At 47.5% G+C, this 13,250-nt stretch overlaps 1 protein-coding gene across 2 annotated transcripts in view; it reads left to right on the top strand.

Annotated features, from left to right (window-relative positions):
- The window catches only part of TASP1 (taspase 1), an 834,089-nt gene that overhangs the window by 148,946 nt on the left and 671,893 nt on the right, over positions 1-13,250 (top strand). For both annotated transcript variants that reach the window (XM_086927723.1, XM_086927724.1), the window contains exon 3: positions 11,457-11,524. In XM_086927723.1, coding sequence (XP_086783849.1) covers positions 11,457-11,524 — 68 coding nt within the window. The remainder of the gene's footprint in view (positions 1-11,456; positions 11,525-13,250) is intronic.

The raw sequence follows: 13,250 nt of genomic DNA, 5'->3' as shown, positions 1-13,250 counted from the left end.
GGTGCGCCAATGAATCAATATGTTCTGAATCGCCGATCCCAGTGCGATTGCTATTTGCCTGCCTCTGCGGGACTTCAGCGGGTACATTAGCCCATTCCCTCCAACACTCTTTCCCGACATTCCTATTCATTTCATGTAGCCTCTCCGGGGTGTAATACCAATACGTGGACACCTTTGTGAGTGTTTCTGTGAGTCCTGTGTGGTATGCAGAGTGTCTCGCCCGGTGTGCAAACTGATCCCTTTCCTTGTGACTAAGCGACCTTCCCAGCTCCCTATTCCAGCGTTCCCTACCCGGGTTATAAAAATGAAACGGGGGGTGGGGGGTTGCAGGAATTTGTAGAGGTCCGTGATCAGCTTAGCGTCAGAGGTGCGAGTTATTAACCACCGCTCGTACGGCCTCATCTGACGATCAGCCGTGTCACGCACCTGAGGTTGAAGCGCCCCGTGCCTGACCTGCATGTATCGTAACCTATCTGTCTCAGTCAGTTGGAACTCCTGCTTTAAATGCTGAAAAGGGACCACCCCCTCCGAGTCATACATCTGGAAGAGCGCACGGCAACCCGCTGCCCTCCAGTGTGAGAAAGCGCCCGGTTCCAGACCTGGGGAGAAATCAGGGTTCTCCACTATCGGCGTGAAAGGCGAGGGGAATGTGGTGAGATCGCGAACTTCACTAACCGTGTCCCACACCCTCAAGGGGACTCGCGTGACATAGGAAGCATATAGGTTGGGAGGGCGGTGAATCCGTCGTAAGAATGGCACTTCCTGTAGGGGACGCCCCGCCACTGCATGGTCCTGAAAGAGCCAATGCTTGTCAGATTCCCATTTGCTCCACTCCACCAAGTAGCGCAACTGCGCCGCCTGGAAGTATTTCCGGAGATCTGGGATGCCAAGGCCTCCCGCCTCCGGGGCCAGCGTGGAGAGAACCCTCTTCATTCTCGGCTTGCGACCCTGCCAGATGAAACGTGCAACATCTGCTTGTGTCTGCCTGATCCATCCCGCAGGTGGCTGTAGCGGTAAAGCTCGAAAGAGATACAAGATCTGGGGCAGGACCGTCATCTTGACCGCAGCAATCCTGCCGAGCCAGGACAACATTCCTTTACTCCAGCGGGCCAGATCCTCCTTGATTTTCCTACCGAGGGAGGCATAATTGGCCGCTACCATCGCTGGCAACGTCGGTGCTAGCAGAATCCCCAAGTAAGGCACCAGGGACGACGACCACTGCATGGGAAAAAGCCTCTGCAGATCTCGTCTCGTATCTGCAGTCAGGGACACATCTAGGGCTGCTGACTTGCCCATATTCACCTTAAAGCCCGCCACTTTCGAAAAAGCATCCAGTTCCTGAATGCATGCCGGGAGGGCCCGCCTTGGGTCATCTAGGGTTAAGAGGACATCGTCCGCATAGAGACTTATCGTATGGACATACCGCCCCATCTTGACCCCAATGGCATCCGGGTTCTGGCGAATTCTCTGGGCAAACGGCTCCATATAGAGAGCAAAGAGGAGGGGGGAAAGCGGGCATCCCTGTCTGGTACCCCTTTCAATCTCTAAGCTGTGGGAGCTGCACCCATTAACTCTAACTGTAGCCGAAGGGGACTTATAACAGTTAAAAACCATCGAACAGAATTTCTCTCCAATACCCATTTTCCGGAGTACCTGTTCGAGATAGGGCCAATGAACGCGATCGAATGCCTTCTCAGCGTCCACCGCCAGCAACATCCTCTCTCCCGGAATCCGTGAGGCCTTCTCCAAGACATGCACCACCCTCTTGGTGTTATCGACTGTTTGTCGGCCTGGGACAAATCCAGCCTGATCAGCCTCAACTAGGCCCGGTAGATGTAGGGCCAGTCTAGACGCCAGAATTCCTGTATATAGTTTAAGGTCAACATTCAGGAGGGATATAGGCCTGTACGAACCGCAGAGGGTCCGGTCCTTCCCTGGTTTCGGGATCACTGAGACCGTTGCTCTTAACAGGTCCGGCGGTATGGCCCCCGGTGTAGAGAAGGAGTTAAATAGGCGGGTAAGAATAGGAGCCACAACCGGGCAAAAGGTTTTATAAAACAGGGACGTATAACCATCCGGGCCCGGTGCCTTCCCATGTTTGAGCCTGGATATAGCGGATATCACCTCCTCTACATGAATATTGCGTTCCAGGTGCTCCGCCTGTGCTGGGTCCAGGGCCGGAAGGGCCACTGACTCCAGATAGTCCGCAGTTTCTTGCGGCAAAGGGGGCTCCCCTGTGTAAAGGTCTTCATAAAACCTACGGAACGCCTCCGCCACAGCCGCGTCGTCAGAGACTGCCACCCCATCAGGACCGAGCAGCTCCTTTACCACGTTACGCTGATGCGCTATACGAAGTCTATTCGCCAAGAGTTTGCCACACCTATCCCCTCCCGTGTAAAACGCGTGTTTCAGGCGCAGCGCCGCATATTCCGCCCTGTCCATGTCTAGCGCCGATAAGAGTTTCCTAGCAGCCTTCAAATGCTTCCATATCCTAGGAGCCCCGGTACGGCGATGTACATGCTCCAGTTCTCTGACTTTAGAAGTCCGCTCCTCCCTCTTGCGTTGCCTCTCCCTATTCTCCGCCGAGGAGATAGAAATGAACTCCCCCCTTAGGACTGCCTTCAATGCCGCCCACTGTGTCGCTAGTGAGGTGTCTGAGTTATCGTTATGTGCTTGATACTCCCGGATCGACTCCTCAATGTGTTTCACAACTGTTTTTTTATGTAAGAGGGTGTCCCTAAGTCGCCAAACACCACAAGAGGGGGAGACCGGTGGAAGCGCAAATGTGCCCGCGACCTGTGCATGATCAGATAATGATAGGACCCCAATGTCCGCCGCCGTAGCGGAGGCACACATCGGTCCGCTGACCAACAAGTGGTCCAACCGCGCGTATGTCCGGTGTGCATGTGAATAGTAAGAATAGTCCCTACTCGTGGGGTGAAGTGTGCACCAAAGGTCATGTAGGTCCAGATCAGCGAGTCGAGCCTTTCCTGCCTGTGAGAGTTCTCCAGTTTGCGGGTGTCTCTGCGCGGACCTATCAAGTGTGGAGTCAAAAACTATATTTAAATCGCCCCCCAGAATGACATGTCTGTCCGGGGAGGCAGTCACGTCCACCAGCGCTGAGTCAAGAAAGCGCTCCTGGTGGTCGTTCGGGCTATACAAAGAGCCAATAGTGAACGTCACGTCTCCCAGCTTGAGGCGATACGCCAACAGTCTCCCCTTTTGTTCTGCGAATTTGTATAGCACCTCCCCCCTGAAGGAACTTGCTATCAAAATGGCCACCCCCGCTTTCTTAGATGCAGTAGAGGAGAAAAACTGTGTGGGAAACTTGCTAGAGCGCATCCTATGACAATCCCGCGCCAGCAAATGGGTCTCCTGCAGGAGACATATGTCTGCTTGTGTCCCCTCCAACAAAGATAAGATTGCTCTCCGTTTAACCGGATTGTTCAGTCCCTTAACATTAAGGGTCACTACTTTCAGTGTCGCCATATTCCTGAAGGACTGTGTGTGCTAGGCCGTGGGTGCCCAATCGGCGGGGGTGGGGCACGGGACGGCAGCGCAGGAGAGGCAAAATAAGATAATGCGATAACATGTAAGACACTGGACAATGTCCCCTCCACCCTCCAACAGTCCCCAACTTCCCTCGAATCAACCCCGTGGCAACTGGCCAACCCCCTACCCAAACCCGAACAACCCATTGTCCCAGTCATGTCCCAAAACGGACAAGTCCGTGGAAAGTACAAAAAGTGGACGTCCGGCCACTCGTTCTTCCCGCCTCTCCCCCGATCCCCCTTTCAGCCCCAAACCTGTTGTTGCAGAAGCTGTGTCCATCTCCCCCCGCAGCGTTTCTACGCCGTCAAGGCCACACCGTTTGTGGCAGCAGAGTCCCTGGCTGCTTCTCTGAGCGCGCTGGCCATTTCTGCTCTGATGGTGGGCGAATCCGGTCTCCCGTCACTAGCCGTCGACCTCCGCCTCGCCGACCGCCGTCGTCCTCCTCGATCAGGGCGCCTCCGGCCCGGTGTCGCTTCACCCTCCTCCGTAGCTGTGAGACCCAAGACCCCACAGACGTCCTGTAAGGAGCGTAATTGGTGCAGTACGCCATTCCAGCGGAAGATAAGGCGAAAGGGATGTCCCCAAGAGTACGGTGTTTCATTCTCCCTTAGAAAGTCCGTCGCGATTTTGAAGGCTCTGCGCTTTTGCAGCGTGATGGCAGACAGGTCTTGAAACAGCGCGACGGGCCGTTCACGGAAGGTCAGCGGCTGCTTCTTGCGGGCCTCCGCCATTATACGTTCTTTCACTGGGAAATCCGGAAGGTAGGCCAGAATGTCCGGAGGAGGCGCCGTCGATTGTCGCTGCCGGCCGACCCTATGGGCCCTATCGATCCGGATCGGGAAGTCCGCGGGCTCGCCCAGGATCTCCCTGAACATGTCCCTCAGGTAGCCAGCCACATCAGTTCCCTCTTCTGCGGACGGAACTCCCCGGACCCGAATGTTATTTCGTTTCGACCTGTTCTCCAGGTCCTCATTGTGTGCCTGAAGGTCGACATGCTGTTCCCTGAGGCGGAGTACATCTTGCTGTAGGTGAACAATCTCCTCGTCCCTTCGCTGAGCCGCCGCCTCCACCGTTTCCATCCGTTCACCAAGGCCCTCCACCTCTTTGCGGACCTCACGCACCTCGCTGGCCACTTCTTGCTTTAACGTCTGAAAGTCAGCTTTGAGTGAGCTGAACAGGGCCTCCATTAAGGATCTCGTGACTGGGGGCTCCCCCCCCAGCCGGTTCCCCTGAGTTTCTGGAAGAGCTCGGGGACGGTTGCGCCCTGTCACGTTGCTGCTGGGCCCTGCTGAGCATATCCGGGAGCGTGCAGTCACCTTTCTTCGCGCCCCAGTTCCCCGACATTTGCACACTATGGACCGCAGCACGCCACTCAACTGAAGAGGTGATGCCGGGCCACTGGCAGCAGGCCTCAGCGTCGCTGAGTCTCCACCTACGAGCAAGGCACCAACAAGGGGAGAGTCAGATGCAGCAGGGCCGCTGTGCGTTCCGTGCTTCCGAGGACAAAATGGCGGCCGGGCCCTATTACGCAGGCCGTCCCACACCTCCAACTAATGTCCAAACCGCTGACCAATACAAGGACCCCCCAGTCCGTGGTTATCTCCTGTGCCGGGAGCTCGGCTCAGGGCCGGGGTGCGGGAAGCGATCCAGGACGGCACCGTAGGAGATCCTCGCCACCGCCTCTATGGGGACAAGATGGCGGCTGGGCGTAGCCAGGCAGACCTTCCGAGTCCGATGGTCACTGCCCGGATTGCGCAAAGATTCAGGGCCGCAACAATGAATCCCTTCCGGGCCCCTTCGAGCCGTAGGAGGGCCGAGTGTCCTGTCTCTCTGTTCCGCACTCCTTTCCAAACTGGATACGGGGCCGAGGCACATGCAGCATACCAGGCCGCCGCCGCAGTCTCGAGCGTCGCTATGTTCAGGCAGCAGCCGTCTCTCCTCGCGGCATCTCTCGTTAGCTAGTCATCCGGCGCACCAGCTTCAAAGGCACAAAGCCGATGCGGGTAGGCAAGCAGACGCCACACTAAGCAGCCAAGCTCCGACCGGGACCCATCCAGGCCTTTCGTCCGGTGATCCGCTCCGCCTCGACTCAGTGGTGCTCCGCAGCCAAATCGCCGACGTCAGAGTATACTCCTGCAAAGGCGCTCCGGACCAAAGTTTAAGACCTGTGTATGCACCAAGGTCTCCGACACCTTTTCCACGGCCGCTGAGCTCCAGCGGGGGGAGAGAAGCAGTCTAGAAAGGGCTCGGGCCTAGTCGGGCCGGAGGAGCTGCGGGAAGAAGCGTCCGCTCACCCCGCCATCTTGGCCACGCCCTAATTTATTAATTTTATTATCAAATAAAGAGTATTTTAGAAATAGAAATCTTTTTATTAGCAATTTGAAAGCATCTTTTAATCAAGGTAAAGGCATATTAGACTGACATTTCAAAACAGATCATCTTGCAGAGAATTAAAGCAGTAAAGGTCTCATTCCCTAAATTCTATTTCCCTGACTGACCTCATTTAAACCTAAAAGGAAAAGTCATTAGTTCAGCTATCTTTACGTGAGTCAAAAGTCCGACAGCATTTCACGCCGTTCAGGATTCAGGAACGAGCCAGCCAGCCCTCCTCCCAAGGGGCCAGGTTTTATACCTTTTCTCTATCTAAAACTTACTAATTCACACTAAAAGAATACTTTTTCTCCGTCATTCAGCATTTCTATTGCTTGACAGCCGTCAGTCCATATGAGATCATAACCTTTTCAATCCAAAGTTGTGCCTTTCTAAAACGTCTTTGTCCTTTGTCCACAAGCGACATTAGCTTCCGAGGATTTTGCAACATCTTATTAAATAACAGTTCGCTGCTTCCTCAGCTTCGCTGTTCTGCCGCTTCCTGTCCTTGAAGTTATTCAACTCAGAGCACATCTTGCACAGTTCCATTTATTTATTTTCTGATGAACGTAATTGTGGCAAACTTTTCCACTTTCTTATCTGTGCTCGGCTCATCACGACAGGATTCCAAACACCCATTTAAAAAGCTAGGCCTCAGGCCTTTTTCTTGAAGGCTAGTATTCAAACAAACACAAAAGGTTAATTAATCTGAGTAATGAAAATCATTCTGTTACCCACCCCCTTCACTAATGTTAACCCATTAGTTTATGTTATCTAGCTTTAAGCACATAAATGCAGCTTTTTATTTAGCATCTTCTTTTTAGGCCAACAGGATTCTCCACGAGCCTTTGCCACATATAAGACATGACATAGACAAAAGCACATTTAAAATAAGCACATGCCATCAATTAATCAGCCGCAATTAATGTTGACAAAACAAATAGACAAGGTTAGTTCATTATTTTTCAACATACCTGCGAATGCTACAAAGAGCACATAATGTTAATCCCTTATGTCGTGTATGCATTTTAATCAAGGTTGATTAATACATTTTTGTGCATAAACTCATTAATATGATTAATTATTATGGAATTTTAACTTCGTGAGTCAAAATATAATTCATTTCTGAAACTCGCTTCATCAACTCCCTCATCTGGTGATTTCAAAATCACCAAACAATACCCACAATTTTACCAACATTTTAACTTTTGAAAACAACATGTTTTGAACACTCTTTGTGTTAGTATTTCTAAACTCCTGTCTCAGCAGTTTGTCTACAACTCTCATATTGTGCTGTACGAAACTCTTCCAATTCTATCTCCTTCTCCTGTTCCTTTCTGAGTTTATAAATCCTTCTCTTTTCCCTCACATACTTCTTTCTCTTGTGTATCATGCAACTAATTTTTAACAAAAGTGTCACTATAACTATGATTATTACAGGATAAAGTATTTTGCCAATGATTGAACTGCCAATCTCTCGAAACCAGTTTCCAATTGCTGCAAATCTTTTGCTCAAACGTTCTGAAAAATTGTCATTCTTCAGGGGTTCTATTTTTGAATGAAATTCAGCGATGTTTTTAATAAGCATTTCTATATTCTGGCTCTTATCTGGGATATAAGTACAGCTATGCTGGACATGTAAAATCCCACAAACTCCTCCTTCTTTTGCTAGCAGAATGTCTAATGCAAGACGTTTCTGCATTACCATACTTCTCATGGCAACAATTTCTGTGTTAACTAATTGGAAACCACTTGCGGTGTCTGTGGACAATCTATCTACAATTGTGGAAACCCGAAGGTAACAAAAGACTAAGACAATATAAATCTAGGCTATCCTAGATTTATTTATCTTTCCAATTTGGGGGCAATTTGCGATTATTCTTCCAACCGTCGTTTTACGTTTGGATATGGCTTTGTTTCCGGTAGTAAAGGGCTTAAACCTTCTACCTACCTGACGTTTTACATTATTACCCTCAGACCATTTACCTCGATCTACTTGTATTGTCTTATTCTTTTCTTACCTTCGGGTATACATCCGGTAACTTACGTGTCCTATGATCCAACCGGATCTCTCCATTTGTTTCCATTTATGTCTGGGAAACTAACCATTTAGGACTATGATTATCTTTAGTTTCTAAGGGAGTGCTTTGCAGCTTGTCTTCTCGCTAATGTTTTCTATGTGTATTTCTACATAGCAATTATTTCGTATCAGAACTGGTTTGTTTTATATTTACCTGGCTACAATTATGATACAACTCTGAACTCGTTTAAACTGCGTAGAACCCGCATGTAAGAATTACATTTGTTTCCATTTGCATACATACATCGCGCCATTCACCATTTCGACTCGTGATTTTGACATATGTCTCAATCCACATACATGTTACTTATGGTTTTTTCTATTATAAATAAGTCACATCGATTTTGTACTTTCGGCACTTAGGGTCTCCACATTAGCATTGGTGGTTCTGAATTATTTCACTTTATTCACTTAATGTACGTGTTTGTTTATTGTTTTTTATGGTTTTGTACTTCTTTGGCCATTTACTTTGTTCTGTTCTTTCTTTTAGTTTGTTTCCATTTGTGTCCTTCCGAGCCCTGTAGAGTCATATCTTGACATGGTGTGAAGAAACACGTGTCGGCTGATTTAATCTTGTGTTGTACTGATCGAGTTGAAATATATCGCTTCTCTCATGAAACAATGGACGTTGACCTCCGTCATTTCTAATACGAACAGTGATTAATACGTTTGGTTTGACAATTAACCCTCATTACACTATATATGTGTGCACTGGACTTTGAGCATTAATGGCACTTAATGCTTGAGGGGAAGTGGGCTACGGAATATAATTCCTTTACCACCCTTTGCATTTCTGCGTTTTACTTTGAAATGGCAATAAGCTGGTGCAATCAGCTGTTAATGCATCTCCCTACCTGCTGAAAGCAGTGTGATTGGTTAGCCTTTGAGATGCCCAGCGTGTCCCCAGTAACTCTCTTGAAAGAGCAACTGTCATCAAAAGTGGAGTGTAGCCTGTACTTTGTCATTCAGGGATGGACTGGAGCTGCAGGTGAGGTGAGCTCCTGTACACGTCTACAATCATGTCAAGGGTCACATCTGGAGAATATTTAGAAAGTATTGCTTTCCTAGATATCCCAAAGATGATCTTCTGCCTATTTATATACACTATATCACCTTCTCAAGTAATTGTTCTTTAAAATGAGGAGCAAGGTGACAATATTTTCTGACATAGTGAAAAAAGTGTTTTGTCTGCGGCTTGCCATATTATGTGGGCAAGCTGTGTCTGACTGGTAGATATATTGAGTTTCATTTGGAGATGTGTATGGGATGGATGTATGACATTACAACGCATGCTTTTACATCGCATGCTTTACATCGCAGGTTTTACAACGCATGCGGTTACAACGCATAGTGTTGAGGGGTGCTGGATAGTAGATAGTTTAATTTACTATTCCAACTCCGGTCTCCGTGGATAGTAGGGAAGGTATTGGATAGTAAATTAAATCTATTCCCTATCACAGAGCGCCCCCCAGTGCAATGCGTTGTAATGGCATGCGTTGAAAGGCTTGCGATGTAAAGGCATGCGTTGTAAAAGTTGCGTTGAAAGGGATGTTTCCCGTATGGGACTCCCCAACCCCATTGCATTAGTGGTTGTGTTGAATGTGAGTGAAGCCTTGTTGCTATATGTGTTGTCTACTAATTTTGTGTAGCTTTACTGTTATGTGCCTGTGTTTTAGTTTTAAAATAAATTAAATATACAAAATACCTTTTTTAAAATACAGTTTGTTTTTCCTATTTTTCCTTAAGGGGTGTTAGTGTTATTCCCTCTCTCTGGTCTTTAGATTTTTGTGCAACTGTCTTACAGTACCTGTGAATGGCTATACGTGGTGTATGATTTTGGCTGGAGTAAATTTGAGGCTGTTTGGTCATTAAAACTATTGGAGTGATTGTGGAAGTAACTTTGGTGAATAGCAACTAGCTGACTACTTTGTAGGTGTGTTTTTGTGTTTCAGAGTGCCTCCTTGAGCATCTCTTTATTTTTCTCTGCTCTTCTCATTTTGTAGTAGATATTCCCACTTTTCTGACCTACCACTATGCCTTGATCCTCCCACACCATACTTCTGTGTGCTGAGTTCTCTGCATCCATGACTGAGAACTCCACACATACAACATAAGGGAGGTGTAGTTAGAGCGCTCATCCTGCATGTTACTGAATTGTATTTATGAGTGTAAAAAGTCGTACTACTGGATTACTACTTTACATACTGAAAATGCTCCGGTGAATAGGCTACATAGTATTTGGTCATATACATGAAAGCAGTGGGTCCTTTATTGATGTTAAAGGAGAAACATTTTGCCAGAACTTTACATCACAAAGTACTTAAGGAATGGATTGGACAATTTTGGTACCCCTCAGCAGGAGGGCTTGTATTGTGGGTAAGCCCTAAATTTCCCTTGTAAATATTGTATACAATTACAGATACAGGAGGTAGATAGGAGAGGTGGGGTTATACACCCGAAAACTGCTGATACCTCCGAAAATGCTCCTAACATAGACAATCAAGTTTAGTTAGAACCACAGAGGAAGTCGTGTACAAAGACTGAATACCTCTGACCTCAGGTTTCTCACCATTTATTCCATAGGCACCAGGCTGGATTCAAACGTTTTCACAGTAGTGCTCTAGCGAGCCACTGGGTGGTGCAATGCAGCTTTGCATTGACTTTCTTTTCAACTGGAGGCGCTCGGTAGTGATGATATGCAAACTTCTATATCCAGTCTGGCACCAGGGGAATATTCTAAAGGTGAGAAATCTGTGGTTACATAGATCATCCACCACAACGAGTGTTACTGAAGGTAATTAACTTGTTTATTTGTATTGGGGCTTTAATTGCATGCAAGATTCTGATTTTGATATCAGCAGTGCATAGTGTGTGCAGGAAGTGGGCACTGGCTTTCAAGTGTTATCACGCAGCCGAGCGGGACATATATTTTATCATCAGATTTTGATCTTAAGCCTTAGAGAAAAAGGAGAAAGCAGAAGGAAGAGAAATATAGGAAAACAGTCACAAATGGTAAAAGCAGGAATGAAAAAGAATTCCTAAGAATTAGATAAAAAAAGAAGCGTAGCGTGGTTGAAAAAAGAGGCATGACTTGGAATCAAAATTAGGTAGTCTTGGTGTTCCCTAAACCTGGCATACTCTGCGCCGTGCTCCCCAGAATTCTGGGGCTCCTGCACATTTTTTATTCTGCTGTTTAAGCACTGGGATCACTGGGTAGGGCCTCAAGTCAACGCGGGTATGTAGTGCGCTTTACAAATTCTCTGATTGATTGATTGATTGAGGCTCATGGAAGAGCTGAAGCTAATAGAGGTCTGGCGGCACAACACCGCCAAACATGGGAATGTTTATTTATTTTGACTTTTCAAATAAATCAGTAGAAATTGCAATTAAAAACATTTGTTTTAATTTTCATGTCTTGAAAAACTCACTCTGCTTATTTCTACTTTTATTGTAGGTGCAGGCTATCATTCTGAATCCAAAGCTAAGGAATATAAACATGTTTGCAAAAGGGCATGTAAAAAGGTATGGTGGTGGTGTCTTTTTAAATTTTTTTGATTTGTTTTTATTGTTTTTTTATACGTTCACAAAACTTTGAAAAACAAAACAGTTTAGAACGGTCCGGATAGATATTATATATCGTCAGATACAAACGTCCAATACAACGCAGAATACTCTTTCTGCCACTTTACAGGTGTGTGCTTAATAACGGTATAGATCCACCATAGGAGGAAGTGAAACACTATACCAAGAATATAGAAAGAAAATGCGGGAAAAGAAAATGGGGGAGAGGGGGACGGAAGGATAGTGCAGGTGGAGAATTGTAATTGGTGATTACATATGCACTAATTTTATTTTTTTTAAACATTTTTATTGACATGAAAAATAAACAGTGGCATTTGAGAAAGACAATCAATGCATACAGTCGTAAGGGCAAATCAAAGATGAGTGAAATCAAGTATAGTGACACATTGCAAAGAATATAATACAGCTGTGGCATTACAGCAGCCCCTCCACCCCTCTCCCGAAACCCCCACCCCCCCTCTAGTCGGAGTCAGTATCACTATCTAACTGCGACGGGTCACAGATGAACCCTCTATACTCATTCCACGCCCCCCAAATCTTGGCCCACTTCCGCGGGCATTTTCGATTCAAATACACCGCTTTTTCTGCTACCATGGCAAAATCCAAATCAGCACACCAGTCCCTGAACGCCGGTACCAAAGGGGACCCCCAAGCTTTGGCTATGTTTTGTTTAGCATACATATTACCTAGCGTGGCCCAATCTTGCATGGGGTGACTCAGATCGTTGGGCTCCCAAATGTTCAGCATGCAACAGCGCACGTGGCTCTGGAACCAGGGAGACCTTCGCTACTTGAGAGATGGTCCGCATAACCTTGGCCTAGAAACTAGCAATCAACGGGCAGTCCCAAATGGTATGAAGTAAAGTTCCCTCCTCCCCGCACCCCCGCAAACAATACTGATGTGTAATTCTCCCTATCTTGTGAAGAGTGACCCTAGTCTAATACACTCTGTGCAGAATTTTCAGCTGCACCAATCGGAGCCTAGATGGCACAGCAACCACCTGAGGAGAGGAAAGAGCGGTCTGCCAGTCAGGCTCATCCATATCCCCGATCTCCACCATCCAGGCTGCCTTCAGCTTCAGCGTGGGGTCAGGCAAATTATTGACAAGCTTACGATAAACCAACGAGGTCGCCTTTTTGGACATATGCTCCGTAAGCAGTCGGTCTTCCAGCGGATTGGATTCAGGCAGCTCATCACCAGCGGGAATCACCGACCAGAGGGCATGGCTAACTTGCAAATACCAGAAGCGCTCCGTAGGTGCCAAATCATAATGGTCCACTAATTGGTCAATCGTGAGGACTGCGCCCCGCCGCCAAAGGTCCCCAACCGTTGAAATACCAATCAAGTCCCAGGCCTCAAATCCCTTACTATTGCAGAGCTGGAGTCGACGCGAGGACCAAAGTGGCGTAATCTGCGTAATCTTATCTTTACATTTAAGGCGAGCCGAGGCCAAGTACCACAACCTTACCGTATGGGCCGTAGGGCCCAGCAAGGCCGCCACGCTTTTAATATCGTAGAGCGCTGCCAGTACCCCACCGCCACCTAGATCGTACCTATCCGCTTTATATGCCGGTTCAGTCTGCGGAGCATGGAGCCAGTGACTTATAATCTTTTTCTAAACAATTCTTAACCTGAGCAATTCTAGGTAAAAAGTACAAAATGTCCA

This window comes from Lissotriton vulgaris, chromosome 6 (genome assembly GCF_964263255.1).
Source record: "Lissotriton vulgaris chromosome 6, aLisVul1.2, whole genome shotgun sequence".
Classification (NCBI taxonomy): domain Eukaryota; kingdom Metazoa; phylum Chordata; class Amphibia; order Caudata; family Salamandridae; genus Lissotriton; species Lissotriton vulgaris.
Note: the sequence above shows the minus strand (reverse complement) of the source record. Positions and strands in the feature narration are given on the sequence as shown.